At 36.2% G+C, this 22,448-nt stretch overlaps 1 protein-coding gene across 1 annotated transcript in view; it reads right to left on the bottom strand.

Annotated features, from left to right (window-relative positions):
* Positions 1-3,868, bottom strand: part of LOC125240774 (peroxidasin) — a 54,895-nt gene extending 51,027 nt beyond the window's left edge. The window contains exon 1 of the mRNA XM_048148846.1: positions 3,581-3,868. Within this exon, the coding sequence (XP_048004803.1) occupies positions 3,581-3,741 (161 nt within the window). The 5' untranslated portion in view covers positions 3,742-3,868. The remainder of the gene's footprint in view (positions 1-3,580) is intronic.
* Positions 3,869-22,448: the final 18,580 nt, after the last annotated feature.

Consider the following 22,448-nt stretch of genomic DNA (forward strand, 5'->3'; position numbering starts at 1 on the left):
TTCAACCGCTTTGACTTCGGTAGCAACATCAAAGCCGCCAGTCCTTCCTAATTTTTTCAGGGATTAAACATGTGACTTAATGTAATTTACGCCGGAAGTAACTTGAGAAAATAAGGTATAGGTACGTTAGTTAAACATCTGGTAAAATTTACTGCCGGCGGAAATGAATGAAATGAATTATGATTATCAATTCCTAACAGTATTTTCTAATACACATAAAAATCAGTCTTGAAAATTTGGAAAGTCAGTGTTGTTCTAGGAGGGCGATTTTTGAATCTCGCATACGGGATTTTGTCACTAAAATACCGGTTGAAAACGGTGACTTGTATATTATTTTCAGTGACAATTTTCTGGATTCGAACGCGTGAGACTCAAAAATCGGCTCGTCTGGGCGCCTCTGGGCTCATAGTCCTTAAGAGGATACGGTAGCGTAAATGCTAAAATGGAAAGGAGCCCCCCCTTTCAACTTGGGAATTTTAGTTAAATATACAAGTGTTATTAACTAGATTTATCGAAAAAAATTGTCCATTAAGAACAACTCAGTCAAAAGATATTTCAAAAAAAACTTTAAAATCGAGGTTCCGCTCTCGACTCTTTCCTCCTTCAAAACTTAATCAATCTGAACAAAATTTTAAAATCTGAATAACAATGAAATAATCTATGTCGAACCGTTTAGTTCTTTTGGTTAATTGTTACCAATCTTGAGTATTACACCTTTTTTTGCGCCACAATGAAAAAGGCCGTTTTTGGAAATTTTTGATTGGCTTTAGAATCTTTAAAAAGCAGAATATCAAAAAAATCAAAACGGTCCGACACAGATAAAAATAATAACAATCTGTGTTGAAAAAATCATTACTCTATCTTCAAAAACCAGGGAGGAAATAGCCGAGAGCGTTTGTATGGAGAATTGACCCCTACCGTATCGTCTAGAGTCACATGAAGTTTGGACAATTTAGAAGTAGCGCATTTCTACCAGAAACGATGAAAACTCAAAGAGTTTGAAATGCTCTTATACTACAGAGTAACGTATCTATACTAAAACGTTTAAAACCCTTGGTACCGGTTCAGTATATTTATGGAAACTGAACGCCGGTGGCAAGATTCCCGTCAGAACCCATGATGTACGAAATTATTTTTTAAGTAGTCAGTGTTATCTTTGCAGTGATAAGAGTGATAAATATCATACCGTAACTGTTCCGTTATTATCTTCTGGCCGAGTCCGGCGGCGTGATTTCGTCACCCATTGTTTATTTAAGACACTCTACTTATGAAGATTACTAACAACTCCGGTTTTGGGATCAACATTTGTGTGCATTTAATGTGCACTGCCGGTCATACGCAGACATTTGAATGCACCGTGGGCCTGAATGTCCCGAAAGATTTTAACCACGCGTTTTTGATTTAAAAACAAGCAAAAAATGTCATATGACTTTTGTAACATATTTGGACATACTATATTTTTTTCTTATTATTTTACTACTGTTTACATTATTTTACATGGCCTTTAATAAGTCATAACCAAAAAATAATGTTTTACAGTTTTTTTTTAGGTTATATGTTTTTCACTTCAGTCAAAAAAGCGGTTTTGCCCGAGTTATGACGAAAAACAGATTTAGAGAAAGATGGAATTGTCTCTGAATCTGGGCCAAATCCAGATATTTTATAATGATATTATAGTCTCTAAACATAGTCAGGAATAAACTGTTAAAATCTTTCGGGGTATTCAGGCCCACTGTGTATGTATTATACAAAAATACATTTCGGTTGAGTTGAAGACACAGTCATTGAAGTACTTATTATACCAAATTTTTAATACATTACCTTTCAGTATTTATAAATATTGACTTCAAAGCAGTGTAGTCACGGTAAATGAGTAAAAATCCCTGTTATTTTTTATAGGGTTTTTTTTTAGTAAGTAGAAATAAAATTGTAACAAAATGAGATTTAAATCTTTCTCTTATCTCGACGACTAGGTATTACATGTGGAGATTCACGGGCAATTTTTTTCTAGTTGCGCTTACCATTGTTCAGTTCATAAACTATTTTCCGTTTTTCTCAAAGCTTGGGTTTAAATAATTTTCATAAATCAGTATCTCATCATACAGAATCCTGATGAATTCACGGTACCTACTACTATTACTACTGTATAGTAATTACAGTACTTTTTGTCTAAAGATCATTGCAAGGCTTGTCTTTTTTTGCTGATATCAAACAAGCTATTGAAGGGAATACTTTATACCTACTTAGTCATTACTTTAGTCATTATGTAATGACTTTGGACGCATTCTACCCCAAATGGTGACTAAACGCTGACGACATGGTCAAGTGGAAAAAGCGAGAGGAGGAATTTGGGACACTAAAAGTCTAATAAAAAAACCTAGTCATTACCTTATGACTATATATTACATATAAGTCTCCCGATATTTGCGGTGTTTTAGTGACCTCGATACTTCAAATAGTTTGAACTTCAGATAATACCATTTGATAACAATTAAAGGTCTCTTCTGTTGTCTTCAGTAAAATATTAAATAGGTACATAGAGACTCACTTAAAACGAATAAATTGGGTTATTTTTTTAGAGCAAAGCAATATAGTAACTAAGTCATTTGCCTAATTTAAAGCAACATTATGTAATTTATGTAGGCTAGAAACTTGGCCACATGTTTGTTTATTCTTATAAATAATGGCTAAACTGTATTAATTTCAGAAAGTCACATGTCACAGGAATAAGCCCATTTTTTTGATTGACCTGTTATATTTTCGTTTCTCTCTATTGGTCTAAGGTACTTATGAATTACTAGCTTTTGCCCGCGGCTTCGCTCGCGTTAGAAAGAGACAACAAGTAGCCTATGCCACTCTCCATTCCTTCTACTATGTCCACTTAAAAAAAATCATGACATTTCGTCGCTCCGTTTTGCCGTGAAAGACGGACAAACAAACAGACAGATACACTTTCTTATTTATAATATTAGTATGGATTATGAAAGCAGCATTGGCCGAGGGGATTATACCGCCCGGCTATCAATTCTGAGATTGTGGGATTTCGGAACTTAACTATCAACGAAATATAAATTGAAATTTACCGCTGTAAGAGATTCGCTTGAGGTTTTAGTTTGACTATTAAACCCCGATGCCTCGTCCCCGTACCTCATAGACAATTTGGACTTTAATTAACAAATTAAAGATTATTTCAAGGGTTAAGAGCCCTTGACGAATGTTCGAATTGAACGGCTAGACCAAGTTCTAAAACTGATCGGTGATCAATTTTGAAAGTTTATTTTGTTTGTGACACTACAGACCGATAATACCGCTTCGCCAGCCGCCGGCAAACTTTACTCGCGAGACAAAACTCAATTTAAATCAAGCATATTCGCAGAAGCAAGCCTCTAGGTAATAAAATTATCAGGTATTTGGTAGCTAAGAAAACTTTGGTAAGATCCGTTTCGCAACATAAACACTGCGACTCATTCGCGCCGCGCTCCACAGTATATCAGCATAAGTAGGTACACATAATATGTAACCAGGCTAACAACAGGTTATAAATAGAAGGGACCAGCGCTGATATAAACTCTATACTTACAGAGTGTGTATGTCGGATGGAACTTTCGGCACGGCAGTCAGGCCCTTGCGCAGACACCGCACCGCGTTTCGGACGCACTCGCATTTTGGCGGGCAATCTTGCCCAGAAGTTAAACTTAATTTAAAAAGTAAAAGAAACTTAAAGAATATTAAAAGTCTCATTGTTGGTTTTTGGAATAAAGTTCAAAAAAGTTTTTCGTTCACACCGAGTACTAATGCACTTGGAGGTGCGGACGCGGTCTCAGAGACCGAGGGAAGACGACCGACCGGCCGGCGGACGCGCCAGGAGTGCAGTGGCAGCGCACTGGCGAGTGCGGGCCGCGCCGCGCGCGTGCCGATGCCGCGCGCTGCCGCCGCGCGCCGCACGTCGCGCGTCGCGGCCATCCCGCCGGCGCCCGCCGCGCCGCCCGCGCCGCACGCACTACTCACACCTCCTCCAACAAAATTACATACATATATGACTATATTATTTTAAAATTTTAGGTAGTATTAAAATTTTAAAAAGTGTGAAAATCTCGAAAACCAGGCGACTTTTACCAGGGGCGGCTCACTCCGCGATTCTATCGCCGCGCTACAAGTACATGCTGGCAGCCGCGAGTTCGCGGCCTAATCAGGGGTGGCGCGCGTTCTCACGAAACGCACGTTCGCACTTTCTATTGTTACATTACGTAGCGAGATTTTTTCAAGGTTCATCTGCGATGTCCACGTGTAGAATGGCTAATAATGCTTAGTTAAATAGACACCATGAATAAAATAGGACAATCTTACACTGATCTTATTGATTAAGTCCAACGGAAAAGTTCAATAAGGCTTGTGATGCTGAAGGCAATAATATATAAATACCTAGAAAGTACCCAGGACTTGAATATATGGTATAACTATTTATCTGAGAATTAATGCGTTTTAAACCATAGGCAACCCTATCATCCGACGTTGCGCACGTGCGGCTCATTTCTTTGTTAGAATTTTGTAGGCATTTAAAAAGGCGGCATTTCGTGAACATCAAAGCCTTCTGTACTTGTACTATTATATATTCTGTGCTTTTACTAAACCTTAATGTCGATTTTCTGGACCAGTATAAGGTGCCCTCTTGGTGGTTAAAAGGTTGTCCATTCATTACCGGGCACCCGGTATATTTTTTTGAAGCAGAATAAATCCTATTGATTTGTGTATTTATAAGTAATAGGCAACGACGGGTGGTTAGGCACCTACAGATTTTTATTAAAGGTGCAGACTATAGAGTTTGTGAGGGCTGGTGCGGTTGCGAAAGATTCCAATATTGAACTACGAGCGTAGCGAGTTTAACTTTCGTACCTTCAAACCCTCGCAACGCTCTAATAGCGCTCACTCAACGCGCGAGCAAGGCACGGAAGTTATGGTGATCCTAACGGGCTGCTATAAATGTTAAATTGTTATAAGTGAAAAGTATAGGTAACCGAGTGAAACACAAAAATGTTCACCACACCTACACTAGGAAAATACTAACTGTAAAGCATCAAACTTCAAACTATTATTCTGGTCCAAGAGCTGGCAGGATTTTGGAGTAGGTTCTTGAGGCAACCTGGAAAGGTGCTCAGATGCTTCTCTGATCATAGCCAACATCAGGTCTGCAAGTCTGGCAGCTGGGGAGCGGGGCTTTATCGAGCTATGAATTTTTGAAGATTTAATTTTTTGAGGCCCAAAAAAGGTGTTTGAGGCAACCTGGAATTATTAAAAAGTGAAAATAGAGTTCCTCAGAAGTCGCATAGTATTTATGCCAGATCGTTTGGCCGGGTCCTTCACCGTGCCAGAACGGTACAAAGAGGTAAAAAAAAATTCCAAAAAAGGTTCTTGAGGCAGTCTGTCATTTTTACCAGTGAAAGATGAGGGTCTAAGTAGCCATGGAAAAATAATGCCATGACATGAGGTGGGGTCCGTACCCTGCCATTCGATCTTGAAAGTCAATTTTTTAGTTTTTCGTAAATAACTCGTAAACGGTGGCCCGCAGCAAAAAAATATGTTAAACAGAAAATATCTACATAAAATTTCCTACAAGAAAGGTTATGTACGTTTTTTCGATAGGATCAATATATAGATGGATAATTTAGTAAGAAAGTTTTTTTAATCGATTACATGCTCCGTTTTTCGTCAATACCTCGTAAACGGTGGCCCACAGCAAAAAATTATGTTAAACAGAAAATATCTACATAAAATTTCCTATAAGAAAGGTTATATAAGTTTTTTCGCTAGGGTCAATTTTTTAGTTGGAAAGTATTTTTAAATAGATTTTTGGGCCGTTTTTTGTTGATAACTCAAAAACGGTGGCTCACAGCCAAAAATAATGTTAGACAGAATTAATCTACATAAAATTTCCTACAAGAAAGGTTCTATAAGATTTTTCGCTAGGATCAATATTTTAGTTGGAAAGTATTTTTAAATAGATTTCATGGGCAGTTTTTTGTTGATAACTTGAAATCGGTGGATCACAGCCAAAAATAATGTTATACAGAATTAATCTACATAATATTTCCCACAAGAAAGGTTCTATAACATTTTTCGCTAGAATCAATATTTTAGTTAGAAAGTATTTTTAAATAGATTACATGGGCCGTTCTTTGTTAATAACTCGAAATCGGTGGCTCACAGCAAAAACTAATGTTACACAGAATTTATCTACATAATATTAACAAGAAATGTTCTATAACATTTTTCGCTAGAATCAATATTTTAGTTGGAAATTATTTTTAAATAGATTTCATGGGCCGTTTTTTGTTAATAACTCGAAATCGTTGGCTCACAGCCAAAACTAATGTTACACAGAATTAATCTTCATAATATTTCCTACAAGAAAGGTTATGTACGTTTTTTCGATAGGATCAATATATAGATGGATAATTTAGTAAGAAAGTTTTTTTTAATCGATTACATGCTCCGTTTTTCGTCAATACCTCGTAAACGGTGGCCCACAGCAAAAAATTATGTTAAACAGAAAATATCTACATAAAATTTCCTATAAGAAAGGTTATATAAGTTTTTTCGCTAGGGTCAATTTTTTAGTTGGAAAGTATTTTTAAATAGATTTTTGGGCCATTTTTTGTTGATAACTCAAAAACGGTGGCTCACAGCCAAAAATAATGTTAGACAGAATTAATCTACATAAAATTTTCTACAAGAAAGGTTCTATAAGATTTTTCGCTAGGATCAATATTTTAGTTGGAAAGTATTTTTAAATAGATTTCATGGGCAGTTTTTTGTTGATAACTTGAAATCGGTGGATCACAGCCAAAAATAATGTTATACAGAATTAATCTACATAATATTTCCCACAAGAAAGGTTCTATAACATTTTTCGCTAGAATCAATATTTTAGTTAGAAAGTATTTTTAAATAGATTACATGGGCCGTTCTTTGTTAATAACTCGAAATCGGTGGCTCACAGCAAAAACTAATGTTACACAGAATTTATCTACATAATATTTCCTACAAGAAATGTTCTATAACATTTTTCGCTAGAATCAATATTTTAGTTGGAAATTATTTTTAAATAGATTTCATGGGCCGTTTTTTGTTAATAACTCGAAATCGTTGGCTCACAGCCAAAACTAATGTTACACAGAATTAATCTTCATAATATTTCCTACAAGAAAGGTTATGTACGTTTTTTCGATAGGATCAATATATAGATGGATAATTTAGTAAGAAAGTTTTTTTTAATCGATTACATGCTCCGTTTTTCGTCAATACCTCGTAAACGGTGGCGCACAGCAAAAAATTATGTTAAACAGAAAATATCTACATAAAATTTCCTATAAGAAAGGTTATATAAGTTTTTTCGCTAGGGTCAATTTTTTAGTTGGAAAGTATTTTTAAATAGATTTTGGGCCGTTTTTTGTTGATAACTCAAAAACGGTGGCTCACAGCCAAAAATAATGTTAGACAGAATTAATCTACATAAAATTTTCTACAAGAAAGGTTCTATAAGATTTTTCGCTAGGATCAATATTTTAGTTGGAAAGTATTTTTAAATAGATTTCATGGGCAGTTTTTTGTTGATAACTGAAATCGGTGGATCACAGCCAAAAATAATGTTATACAGAATTAATCTACATAATATTTCCCACAAGAAAGGTTCTATAACATTTTTCGCTAGAATCAATATTTTAGTTAGAAAGTATTTTTAAATAGATTACATGGGCCGTTCTTTGTTAATAACTCGAAATCGGTGGCTCACAGCCAAAACTAATGTTACACAGAATTTATCTACATAATATTTCCTACAAGAAATGTTCTATAACATTTTTCGCTAGAATCAATATTTTAGTTGGAAATTATTTTTAAATAGATTTCATGGGCCGTTTTTTGTTAATAACTCGAAATCGTTGGCTCACAGCCAAAACTAATGTTACACAGAATTAATCTTCATAATATTTCCTACAAGAAAGGTTATGTACGTTTTTTCGATAGGATCAATATATAAATGGATAATTTAGTAAGAAAGTTTTTTTTAATCGATTACATGCTCCGTTTTTCGTCAATACCTCGTAAACGGTGGCCCACAGCAAAAAATTATGTTAAACAGAAAATATCTACATAAAATTTCCTATAAGAAAGGTTATATAAGTTTTTTCGCTAAGGTCAATTTTTTAGTTGGAAAGTATTTTTAAATAGATATTTGGGCTGTTTTTTGTTGATAACTCAAAAACGGTGGCTCACAGCTGAAAATAATGTTAGACAGAATTAATCTACATAAAATTTTCGACAAGAAAGGTACTATAAGATTTTACGCTAAGATCAATATTTTAGTTGGAAAGTATTTTTAAATAGATTTTATGGGCCGTTTTTTGTAGAATCAATATTTTAGTTGGAAAGTATTTTTAAATAAATTACATGGGCCGCTTTTTGCTGATAACTCAAAAACGGTGGCTTACAGCCAAAAATAATGTTATACAGAATTAATCTACTAGTTGGAAAGTATTTTTAAATAGATTTCATGGACCGTTTTTTGTAAATACCTCGTAAACGGTGGCCCACAGCTAAATAAAATGTTCACGAGAAAAAATCTACATAAGATTTCCTACAAGAAAGGTTCTATACGTTTTTTCGCTAGAATCAATATTTTAGTTGGAAAGTATTTTTAAATAAATTACATGGGCCGCTTTTTGCTGATAACTCAAAAACGGTGGCTTACAGCCAAAAATAATGTTATACAGAATTAATCTACATAATATTTCCTACAAGAAAGGTTCTATAAGATTTTTCGTTAGGAGCAATATTATAGGTGGAAATTATTTTTAAATAGATTTCATGGGCCGTGTTTGTAAATACCTCGTAAACGGTGGCCCACAGCTAAATAAAATGTCCACGAGAAAAAATCTACACAAAATTTCCTATAAGAAAAGGTTACTGCAGTTATAGGTTACTACAGTTTAAATCCACATCCACATCACTTTTGTCTAAACTCATTTTGAAATTTGAAAAGCATAGGTATTTGATAAATCCGAGCAAATATAGGTATAATTTTTTAAATTTCCGCGCTTAAACTTTTTTTGAAATCTTTTTGAGGCAAAGTTTTAACCGGTGACATTTACCGCATTAATAGTTTGGCAAAAAAGAGTAGAAATTAGAAAGTATTATTAGGGGCGCCACAGTCTATGTAAACCGTTTTGCGAGGGGCGACCGTCGCGGCCGTCGCCGTCGCGTCTCATCGCATCGTCTACTTCCATATCGATAAGGTTTGATTTCGTATGCGTCGCATCTCCGTCGCGCGACCATCGCGCGACCGTCGCCCCCGAAAGCCATGGCGTGAGCATTTCTTTTTTTGCCACTTTTATGTAGTGTGATATTTTTTAAAAAAATATGCTATTTCTAATCAGAATTACTAGCTTTTTCAATCCTAGTAGTTAAAAAAATTGTCCCATACATTTTTTTCTTATTTTGTTACCATTTTCCGTACATGTTGTATAGGGTAACAAAAGAGGAAAGTGTAAGCCAAATTACAACTTACGAAAATGCAGACGAAAAAACATTGCAACATTTTTTATGGGAAACAAAAGAGATCCCATTGAATGCTATTAGCGAAGAAACACATGCTTATTAATCATTATGACTTGTGATAAAATCCTTAGAACAATTATTCCGAATAAGTTTATTTCCTTCAACATTATGGATTTGTACAACTATGGACTTTGATTATTATGGCTAATAAATTTTATGACTAACAATAATTATGACTTTCAAAAATCGGCACTACAATTTCTGACGTTTAATTTTATGACTGGTGATAATATGACGGAAAACGTTATGGATAGTAAAAATCGGACTTAAAAAATTATGGGAACCAATAGAGACCCATATGCTTTTCGTGAATGTAGGCACCCCCTACTGCCCCTACTGGTGGTGCCGGCCGCTCGAACCGTGTTTTGCCGCAAGTCACCGCTAGTTCGTGCACTGAAAATAGTGAATGAGTTTTTAGACGTAGGCGCCACGTCTAAAAACTCATTCACTATTTGCAGTGCACGAACTAGCGGTGCCGGTGACTTGATGTTGATATTCTTGCGAGCAGATGGGCGTTTATACGTGACGAATGCATGAGGTTTTGTGTGGGATTGGAGGAATGAAGGCATCTGTTATTTATTACTTATGTTTTGGTATGTAATGTTTTGATTTTGCTGTTTATTTAATATTTAATTTTGTGTTACTTGTTGTAATGTTTATTTAAAATTCACGGTGCTTTAGTTTTGTATACTGTCATACTGTGTAATTTTCTTTGAGTAAATAAATAAATAAATAAACCTAGCGAAAAAACGTACAAAACTTTTATTGTAGCAAATTTTATGTTTGTTATTCCCGTTGAAGATTGATTTAGCTGTGGACCACCGTTTTCGAGTTGTTTGCAAAAAACGGCTCGTGTAATCTATTTAAAATACTGTCCTACTAAAATATTGATCCTAACGAAAAATCTTAAATAACGTTTCTTGTAGCAAATATTATATAGATTATTTCTGTTTAATATTATTTCTGGAAATAATTTCTGATCCTAGCGAAAAAACGTATATGTACAACCTTTCTTATAGGAAATTTTATGTAGATTTTATTCTCGTGAACATTTTATTTAGCTGTGGGCCACCGTTTACGAGGCATTTACAAAAAACGGCCCATGAAATCTATTTAAAAATATTTTCCAACTAAAATATTGATCCTAACGAAAAATCTTATATAACCTTTCTTGTAGGAAATATTATGACGATTAATTCTGTATAACATTACTTTTTGCTGTGAGCCACCGTTTTTGAGTTATCAACAAAAAGCGGCCCATTTAAAAATACTTTCCAACTAAAATATTGATTCTAGCGAAAAAACGTATAGAACTTTTCTTGTAGGGAATCTTATGTAGATTTTTTCTCGTCAATATTTTATTTAGCTGTAGGCCACCGTTTACGAGGTATTTACAAAAAACGGCCCATGAAATCTATTTAAATATACTTTCCAACTAAAATATTGATCCTAGCGAAAAATATTATACAAACTTTCTTGTAGGAAATATTATGAAGATTAATTCTGTGTAACATTAGTTTTGGCAGTGAGCCACCGATTTCGAGTTATTAACAAAAAACGGCCCATGAAATCTATTTAAAAATAATTTCCAACTAAAATATTGATTCTAGCGAAAAATGTGATAGAACCTTTCTTTTAGGAAATATTATGTAGATAAATTCTGTGTAACATTAGTTTTGGCTGTGAGCCACCGATTTCGAGTTATTAATAAAGAACGGCCCATTATGTAATCTATTTAAAAATACTTTCTAACTAAAATATTGATTCTAGCGAAAAATGTTATAGAACCTTTCTTGTGGGAAATATTATGTAGATTAATTCTGTATAACATTATTTTTGGCTGTGATCCACCGATTTCGAGTTATCAACAAAAAACTGCCCATGAAATCTATTTAAAAATACTTTCCAACTAAAATATTGATCCTAGCGAAAAATCTTATAGAACCTTTCTTGTAGGAAATTTTGTGTAGATTAATTCTGTCTAACATTATTTTTGGCTGTGAGCCACCGTTTTTGAGTTATCAACAAAAAACGGCCCAAAAATCTATTTAAAAATACTTTCCAACTAAAAAATTGACCCTAGCGAAAAAACTTATATAACCTTTCTTATAGGAAATTTTATGTAGATATTTTCTGTTTAACATATTTTTTTGCTGTGGGCCACCGTTTACGAGGTATTGACGAAAAACGGAGCATGTAATCGATTAAAAAAAACTTTCTTACTAAATTATCCATTTATATATTGATCCTATCGAAAAAACGTACATAACCTTTCTTGTAGGAAATTTTATGTAGATATTTTCTGTTTAACATATTTTTTTGCTGCGGGCCACCGTTTACGAGTTATTTACGAAAAACTAAAAAAATGACTTTCAAGATCGAATGGCAGGGTACGGACCCCACCTCATGTCATGGCATTATTTTTCCATGGCTATTTAGAGCCTCATCTTTCACTAGTAAAAATGACAGACTGCCTCAAGAACCTTTTTTGGATTTTTTTTTTTACCACTTTGTACCGTTCTGGCACGGTGAAGGACCCGGCCAAATGATCTGGCATAAATACTAGGCGACTTCTGAGGAACTCTATTTTCACTTTTTAATAATTCCAGGTTGCCTCAAACACCTTTTTTGGGCCTCAAAAAATTAAATCTTCAAAAATTCATAGCTCGATAAAGCCCCGCTCCCCAGCTGCCAGACTTGCAGACCTGATGTTGGCTATGATCAGAGAAGCATCTGAGCACCTTTCCAGGTTGCCTCAAGGACCTACTCCAAAATCCTGCCAGCTCTCCGTCTATTCCCAAATTATTATTTCCCAAATAAACGTTTGGCAAAACAACTTATCGCAAATTGACATTTAGCAAAACTTTTTTTGGCAAGTATTTGTTCCCAAAATATTTACTTGGTCAAATTTCATTTTACCAAATATTATTTAGTCAAAGGTATTGTTAGGCAAAATTTCCATTTCCCAATATATTGTAATTAAATGGCGCACTAGAAATTTGTTTGTTGATTTTATACTTTGTGTCCAAGATTTGTGTGAAATAATGTGTATGTCGTACTTTTTTTCCTCCTGCTGCAAATGTCAAGGAGGGATCATCCATTAATTACATCACACCTAGAGGGGGGGGGAGGGGGTCCACAAAATGTGACATGTTGTGACAGGGGGGAGGGAGGAGTTCGAATGTTTGTGAGTCACATACAAAATATTTGCAATATCTAAGTTAAAATCTATTTCAACTGAACCTCTGTGATAAAAATACAGAGTTGGCAACAGCTCAAGAAGATCAAGTTGGCTTAGTAGAAACTGTACAGAGTATAGCAGTTTTTGGTGGTGCAGCCGATGACCGCCTCGCACTGAAGCTATAAGAAGCAGCAAAACCTTGGACGACTTACAGGCCGAATTGATTAAACGAGGATACGACATCAGTAGATCTGGGTTGTACTTAAGACTCCTTCCCAGGCGAGTTAACACAGAAGAAGGAAAAAGACATGTCGTAACAGTCTGAAAGAGACACGTTGCTACGATACCAAACATTTATTCTTAATATGACAGTTTCTTACATATATTCTATAAAAACCTATCGTTATCTAGTTTCCGTCTGTAACAGCGACATCTATTGGGAAATCGAGTAACTAACCTAAACAAAACTACATATCGGCTCGAACATACTCCCGCCTAAATGACAGAATGTCATTTCTTAATGAAATAAAATTTAAAGAAACATAAATCTTCTCTTCTCTTCGATAGTTCCTGTGATCGTTTATCTTTATTTCCACTTTTCCTTTACTCGTTTGAGAAACCTGGACTGCTACGGCTTCCAAAGGCAAATTCTTAAAATTGGAATGTTATATTGAGTGTCTAGGATAATAAAGGCATGTCTAAAAATCATGTTAGACGAACGTCGACTCTTCCCCTCACTGTGCCTCTCACTTTTCTTTTTGTCACACAGAATTTTCTCTATAGACCTCCATGTGTGCGACACAATCTCTCCATTATTTTCTTCTTTTATAACTCTTTTCTTGTACAACTCTTTGTTTGTCTCTTCTAGTGTATGTTTCTCAATCTCTATCTCTCTGAATTCTAACTTATTTGGCATGCGGTTTAACTCATCTCTCTCATGTATGCCAAATAAAGCTCTATCTCCGTGAATCTCGTCGATTTCTCTCTCTCTTTCGTCTCGTTTATACTCGGGTTTGAAATCTCTCCCCTTGCGCTTATACTCTGATTTGAAATTTCTCCTCATCTCCATATCTCTCTGCTCTGTGTGTTCAGACTTTTTTCTCTTTTCTATATCATTCATGTATTCTTTTTTGTTTACGAATATGCTCTTCAACTCGTTTTCTAACTCAGTGGATTGGTAAGGTGTACTGTACTCTCTTCGCAACAACGTGTGATGACTTCTCTCTGAACTGTATTTCTCTGATGTGAACTCTTTACTCTGGCTTGACGAATGACGCTGCTCGCATAACTCTGGTTTGGCTACTGATTCTCTATGAAATGACTGTGACTTGACTTGTGACTCTGTGTTTGTTTCCTCTTGGAGCTGTTCTCGAACATCTATCATGTCGGCTTTCAACTCGATGTACACTTCTTCGCACTCGAAAAATATGTCTGTCTTTAAATAGTCGAAAGCATCTCGGTCTTCCGGCTTGATTTGTCTCGTAATTGTTATGTAGTTTGCGAAGAATCTGCTCCAATACTCTTGCAATGACTCTATTCTGGTTTTGACATGACCCATTGTTAACTTCTCGCTTGTTAAATTTTTGAAATTCTCTCGTGCTTTTACTATTCTACCATAAATAAACTCTTGCTCCGCTATCAACTCTTGCAATAATTCCGACATCTTGGAGTTAGCTTACCGAAATTATCTCGGGGGCTTGATTTTATGAAAATGTTGCTAAAATCGGACTCATCTTTGTTTGAAACTCATACTCTCACGAAACTATTAGGACTCCAAAACTCGAAATATCTTTCTGAGCTATAAATTTTCTTGAAAAACTAGGAAAAATTCACATAAAAACATTGAGCTATTACTACTACGTATAGAGAAGACATCGCCCATCGCTACCGTGTTCCGTTCAACTGCGGCCGGCCGGCCGCACGTCACTCAGTCGCTTACGAGTACTGAAGCGCGGCGGTCGTAATATGTTTTAAAACGAAACAGGATAAAAACTGGTTAAATAATTTAAATATGCCCTCGTGTGTGATGCGATATTGCAGTAACAATTCAAGCAATACGTCGAAGTGCAAAGGAATAACTTTCCGTAGGTAAATAACTGTATTAATCATTTTAAATTTTAATTTGAGCAAATTGTTTAGTGGACGCCATTTTGCGTCTCTTGTCAAAGACTAAAAATTGAGAGATGTGACGTTGTGTGCATTGTGTGGATACTTGGATAGTAAAAGGCGATGTGCGGAATATAATATAAAGCCTGACCAAAATATATGACTATTGTCATATATTTTGGTCAGTTCTAATGAAATTCCGCAGCATGGCGCGTAGTCGTATAAAGAACTTACTTAAGTTAATAGATGAAAAAAGGTAAAATATGATTTATTGTTTATTTTCTAAGTACTTTTACTTATATTACTTTACATTTACTTTTTTTATTATAGGTTTTGCACGTCTGGGCCTTAAAGACAGGGAAAAATGGATGAAACACGAAGCTAAAACTGATCAGACGATAAATTATTTTTCAAAGCGGCAAAAGTTAACAAAACATATTATTTAAGGGTAATTAAATAAAAATAATATTTTTACATAACTATATGGCTGTTTTTTTTACGAAAGGTTTATACATAATTATGATTTACTACTTAATACTTATTGCATAGAAAACATCCATGACTCAGGAACAAATATCTGTGTTCATCACATAAATAAATGCCCTTACCAAGATTCGAATCCAGGACCGCGGCCACAGTGCTCAAAAATATCTGAACATGAACATGCCCTCTAACGCCATGACAAATAGAGGCCAGCTCAGATGTTTGAGCACCCTGGTCGCCTCGATATATCTGATGGTACAACTGTACATACCTCAGGGGATATAAGCCTCAGAATGAGAGGGTTTTTTTGAATCGTTATTTAAAATTGTCTATTTTTTTGTATAAACAAAAAATAAACAGACAATTTTAATACGAATTAATATGAAATTTAACTTGCACGTTCCCGTACGTATTTAATTAAATAGGCAGAATATAAACAAAAGTGACGCCTCTGCGGAGTTGACATCGTATGACTATTTAGCCGCCCTCCCCCCGCCCCGCACTGCCGCGCTTGCTACCCAGATTTTGTTTGCGCCGTCTGTTCTATGTACGTAGTACATTATACTTCAATGCATAAAAATCATGAATTCTGTTGTTTTGTTGTTTGACGTCTTTCTAGAATTTTCCGAATTCAATTTTTTTTCCAAGTCTGTGAAATCTTCTCTTGTAAATAGCACTGATGGAAAGCGGCGAATTTTCTGCGTTTACTCGTAGGTTTGAAATTGTATTTAATTTATGTAATCTTCCGGAATCTTGAATTTTCGTTCTGTAATTTTGATTGACATTTTTGATGGTTCTTTTCTCGAATGACTTTCTAACTGTTCTGAGACTTCATTTCAGATTCTTGACTCTATTTCACTGTTATTATGAATCACTTTTGAATGTTCTTACTAATGTCACTTATGTCATTTCACTTCTACCTTCGAAGGACCACTTGAAAGAGACACGTTGCTACGATACCAAACATTTATTCTTAATATGACAGTTTCTTACATATATTCTATAAAAACCTATCGTTATCTAGTTTCCGTCTGTAACAGCGACATCTATTGGGAAATCGAGTAACTAACCTAAACAAAACTACATATCGGCTCGAACACAGTCCCTGAAAAACTATGCAGACCGGACACTACGCTTCATGCAAAACACATGGATGGCAAATTCTGTACAGCTACCTGTACTATAAGAAACCTAGAGTCTCTAGCATCAATATTGGGTCCTGGGCAAGTTTTCTTTTTATCAATGGATGATAAGGTACGCGTGCCCTTGGGAATAACAGCTGCCCACGCTCAGGCACCTATATTGATGCACCTGGATTACCGGGTAACATTACCGAACCATGATTTTGTAGTAGCTGAAAGGCATAAGCTTATCCCTTCAGTGTACGCCAGCATCGTTATAAAGAAGGGCGGAGAAGGAAAGCCAGAATCAGTGACACGCTCCAGGCCTACATACGTATCAATTCGAAGTGGCAAGCATTCTTCATCGAATGCAGAGACTCACGCCACCAATGTGCATAAACTGTCAAATCTACCTGCATTCGAAAACTTAATGAGAACTTGAGATGGTTTTGCGAAGCCCGTATTTGTTTTTACTTGTGACGGCGGACCCGACGAAAACCCGAGATATGAAAGAGTGATAATTTCAGCAATTCAGCATTTCAAAGATTTTGATCTGGATGCTATATACATAGCTACTGATTCTCCAGGTAGAATTGCTTTCAATCGAGTAGAAAGGCGAATGGCACCTATCAGTCGTGAACTGACAGGTGTTACCTGAAACATGACTGAAATTGACTTAGCCAACATTTGGAGCGAATTGGTTATTGACAACTTTCCTGTTATCGCCGAATACATTTCACCAACAATCACCAATTTGGACATTGAACAGGCCAAATTGCTTAAAAATTACGCTACTTGGTACGCAATTCACGTCCGTGAATCTCAATATCTGTTACAGATAGTGAAATGCGACGTTGCGGCATGTTGCGGTGTTATTAAGACAAGGGTTTTTACCACCACCTGTTTTGATAAAACAGACGGCAGAAGGGTATGGAACTGTAGGAACCGATGACACCGATGCTAAATTCGCCCCACTGTTATTGCAGTTGTCTTTGGATCTACGAGCGTCATCACTTTTCAAGCAGGTTCCGTACGATACATATTGGCCCAAGTTTATAAGCGTACCTGTTCAAACGGTCTTTTGACATATGTGGCTTGTATCTGGCATCATACAAAGCACACCTTCACATGAAGCAGGTACATAAAAAAAAAGAAACTATCCCTAGCTCCGAAAATCCGGCCTCAAATAGACGGGCCAGGGAAATGCTTCGCTTGATTAAAAAAATTGACGACCGGTCTGGCTCAGTCGGTAGTGTCCCTGCCAGCTAAGCCGCGGTCCTGGGTTCGAATCCCGGTAAGGGCATTTATTTGTGTGATGAGCACAGATATTTGTTCCTGAGTCATGGATGTTCTCTATGTATATGAGTATATAAATCTTATACTATTAAACGAGCAATTCTTGTATATTTATTTATTTATTTATTTATTTATTTATTTATCTATTTATTTATTTATACCGACGATCTCGGAAACCGCTCTAACGATTTCGCTGAAATTTGTTATGTGGGGGTTTTCGTGGGTGAAAAATCGATCTAACATATCCTTAGGTCCCGGAAAACGCGAATTTTCGAGTTTTCACGCGTTTTTCTTCGCGCGCCATCTCGTGTGGAGTAGTTGTATTGTTGAGACAGAAGTCTTTCGGTCGATGTAAGTATTATTTACTTCAAAGACTAGATGGCGACACAGGTCAAGGCTAACACGAATAGAAAAATACACTCTGAGCTTTTGTGACGAAACGCGCGCCATCTCGTGTGGAGTAGTTGTGTTGTTAAGACTGAGAGTTCTTTCGATTGATCGATGTAGGTACTATTTATTTTCGAACTAGATGGCGACACAGGTCAAGGATACGAAACAGAACCGAGCGAAGCTCGGTCGCCCAGATTGTATATTTAAGTATGTATATCGTCGCTTAGCACCAATAGTACAAGCTTTGCTTAGTTTGGGGCTAAGTTGATCTGTGTAAGGTGTCCCCAATATTAAAAAAAAAATGACGCATTGTGGTACGACGAAGGAGATGTGGACTCTAATAATGTCCCAGAATCTGTCGAGAGTGTGACAATCATTCAATCATCCCTGGCCCCGTAGCCGAATGGCATTTCTCCGACGCCAAACGAAAGCGATACGCCGCTGGCTCTGTCGCGCCAATACGCAAGCGCGATAGAGATAGATATCTACTAGCGCTTCGTTTCGTGAGCGTTTCGTGAGCGATTGTGCCATTCGGCTAGCCACCCTGACATGCCAGTCATCCACAACATAAAAGAATGGATGCAAAACCCTTGGACGGAGGAAGAGTGAGTGTTGAATTTTTTTAATATTGTTGATTTTCTCATTTTCTGTTCGTTAATTTTATAAATCATTTTAAGCAATCCCAATAAAAAGTTACTTTCAAAGTGTTTTGTGATTTTTACCTTTTTAAACTAAGAATCTAAATGTGACGTCACACTAGGGGGGAGGGGTGTAGTTTAGTGTGACGACGTGTGACAAGGGGGGAGGGAGCGGTCAAAAAATCATGAAATTGGTGTGACGTAATTAATGGATGATCCCGGATGACATTTTCACTTACATGTCCGTATCCACATTTTATTAAAAAGAAACATTATGTTTTCAAGACCATTATGTTCTATTAATTTTTAATTACTTTAAAAAGCCATTTCCGGTTTGCTCACTGTCAACCTAACACGCTCCTCCTCGCTTCGCTCGTCGTCGCACCTAAACTGACCCTGTCGCACGCGAGTTTTCTGTTACAATACTAATAAAATTATTACATTACATTTATGCCTTGTAATATTTATTGTCAAACGTGGTTTTGCATGGTGTAATTTGTAGAAACATTTTTTGACAAAAATAAAGTTGAGCAAACTTTTCTTGTCCAACTGAAGCCTTGGGAATAAAACTGAAATTATCATTTGACAATTTTAAGTTAAATTTGGCAAAAAAAATCTTCGGTAAATTAAATTAATCCCGTAGAAATGAAAATGCAAATGCCTAAATATTTTCGAAATTTGCGATGTGAAATTTTGACCAAACATGTTTTTGGGATATAAGTTTTCCCATTAAAAACGTTTGCGAAATAAAGTTTTGTCTAAGTAAAATTTGACTAAGTAAATTTGTGCTAAATGATAATTTGACCAAACAAATTCATTGCGAAACATACCTTTGCCAAACAATACTTTGGGAAATGAAACTATTGCGATATGATTATTGGGAAATGAAATTTGACGAAACGTTTTTTGGCGAAACGGCAGGACACCGATTGTATGAAATTACATAGCACACTAAACTTGTGGATACAATGCAACTTTCTCATCTGTTTCCGATGAATCAAGATAGCCTTTAACCCCACCAGTTGGTGTGGTGAAAATTATATTCTTAAATTCCGATATAAATTCAGAAACGGAATCTACCTATAGGTAATATGCATTTTGTAGCAGCAGTAATTTTTGTTTTAGGGTGAAGTCTAAACTTGTTAGGCCCACTTGCACCAATCACTTAACTCAGGGTTAGTGGGCTCTGGGCTGTCATCTGTCAAATTCCATATGAAATGGTGGGTTAACCCTCGGGATAACTCTCCATTTTCGTTGGTGGCCCTTAGTCGTGTTAGAATGAAATGTTTTCAAGATATTGCATACATTTTCCGGAATTTACCTAGTTTCTGGGTTAGGGATTCCGTTTAAAAGATAAACAATTAATATTATTTATTAGTACAAAATGATTTTTGGATATAGCTCTATCGCTTTTCCAATTTTCCAGTGTAAAGGATTCGAGCTACTGTCGAATGTACTTCTGAAATGAAAATAGATAGTAATGGTTTTTAAATCTATGCACACTAGTTGATTAGTTGCTGAGCTGTATTTTCTGTAGACACGTGCGCGTAATAACCGAACTGTCCCTACCTGCAGCCTAGCCCCACAAATCTACGCAATATGTTAAAATACGGAATGGAAAGACGCATTATAAGGATTAAATATTTTCTGTATTCGTTTTTGTAAGTATGTCCTGATGTTTTTCTCTACAGTTCGCAATTCGTAACCAATTCTCGTGACATTTTGTGACCAGGGGGCCGATTTTTGAGTCTCACTGTCACTAAAATAACGGTTGAAAACGGTGACTTGCCTATTATTTTCAGTGACAATTTTTTGAATTCGAACGCGTGAGACTCAAAAATCGGCCCGCAGATTAAAATGCGGAAATTACCATAAAGAACTTACTTACGCGTTAATAGCGTATATGGCGCTTAAGACCGTCTTGAAGTGACAATGATAATTTTGAAGAGCTGTGTTTTTCACTTTTGTGTCTACTAATACAAATCACAGACCAGTATTTGAAATGAAACATAATTGAAACGAGCTACCATTGAATACACGATCATCCTACACAATGATACTCGTTCATGTCGTAAACTACGATACGTTACGTGCCACGGCTGTGGTTATTGTTTATGTAAATGACAATGACAAGTTTATTCGTAAATTATCAACCGCCATTATGTTTGTACCTGAAATTTGTGTTTCACTCGGTGGCAAAATTGGTGTAACTCTCGTGCCCTGAAACCCTTTTAACGCTTAAGATCCCACTTTTTGAACTACTCGCTACGCTCGCGGTTCAATATTGGCACATACGTTTATCCAACAACTTTGATAACAAGAACTTATACGCCTTGTTACATGTAAACAAATAGACAACTGTAATGCTGTAGGCTAATAGATTCATATCTGATTTGGCACAAGAAAGTGTCTTCTGTAATATTTGACATAAGAAACCAATATTTTTAGCGAATTTTTTGGCCACCGAAAACGCTGTTAGCTGTGTAATGACGTCATAGAAAACGAACTAACTTCATGTCGAATCAATCACTAAGGCGAACAAAAGGCGCAAATATTCCGCACTCAGCGACGGCTACATATTTGCGCCTTTTGGGGTCGAGACACTTGGACTGTGGAGCCCTGAGTGCTAAAATCTTATTTAAGGAAATTTCCCAACGCCTGGTTGACGCGTCCGGTGACCAGAGGACTGACAGCTGCTTTGGCCAGCGATTAAGCTTGGCCATTCAAAAATGCAACGCTGCCAGCCTAGTGGGCACCATTACCGCGGACGAAGACCTGGGGAGCATTTTTTATTTGTAAATATATTTTAAGTTAATTAGTTTTAAGCTGTACCTACATAATATCACTGACATAATGAGTTAATGACCTTTATGCCTCATACTTAAATCTCAGAAAGTGTTGTGTTGTTGTTGAATGACGTCAATCACAGATAATCTGTAGATTAACAAGTCTGATGTTGTTTTTGCCTGATTAGGTATGTGAAAGTATACTTTAATAAGTACATTACGATACAAGTGCGGAAAAAAGGAAGTTCGAAACGAGTCACGATAAATTAAAACACGAACGAAGGTCGTCTTTTTAATCGACACGAGTTCAGAGAGAATCAGTACCTACTTACAGATGGGGTTTTTTACGCACTAGTGCGAGAAGTGTTTCATTTCTTGTTAGGTCAAAACTTCTGAGGGCCATCTGCGAGCGTAGCCGAATGGCACAAACGCTCACGAAACGAAACGCTCGTAGATATCTATCTCTATCGCTCTTGCGTATTGGCGCAACAGAGCCAGACTACCTTTCGCGGCGTTTGGTTTTCGTTTCGCGTCGTAGAAATGCTATTCGGCTACGGGCCTGTGCCTACTGAAAAACATCGTACGATACACGTGCGAAAAGGAAATTCGAACTTCCTTTTTTACGCACTTGTATCATAATGTACTATTTAGCGATTTTTAAGTCATAATAAAATATAATTAGTGATATTTTTTTGGTTAATTGGACAGTAGTTAATAATATAATAGACAAACTTAAAAAAAGGGTCGAAAAGCCTATTGTACTGTTACAATTAAACCTCACGTAACGAGGCATTCTTTGTTTTCGTTGAATAATTGTCGCGCTAAAGCTTGACAT

This window comes from Leguminivora glycinivorella, chromosome Z, assembly GCF_023078275.1.
Source record: "Leguminivora glycinivorella isolate SPB_JAAS2020 chromosome Z, LegGlyc_1.1, whole genome shotgun sequence".
In the NCBI taxonomy this organism is placed as follows: Eukaryota; Metazoa; Arthropoda; class Insecta; order Lepidoptera; family Tortricidae; genus Leguminivora; species Leguminivora glycinivorella.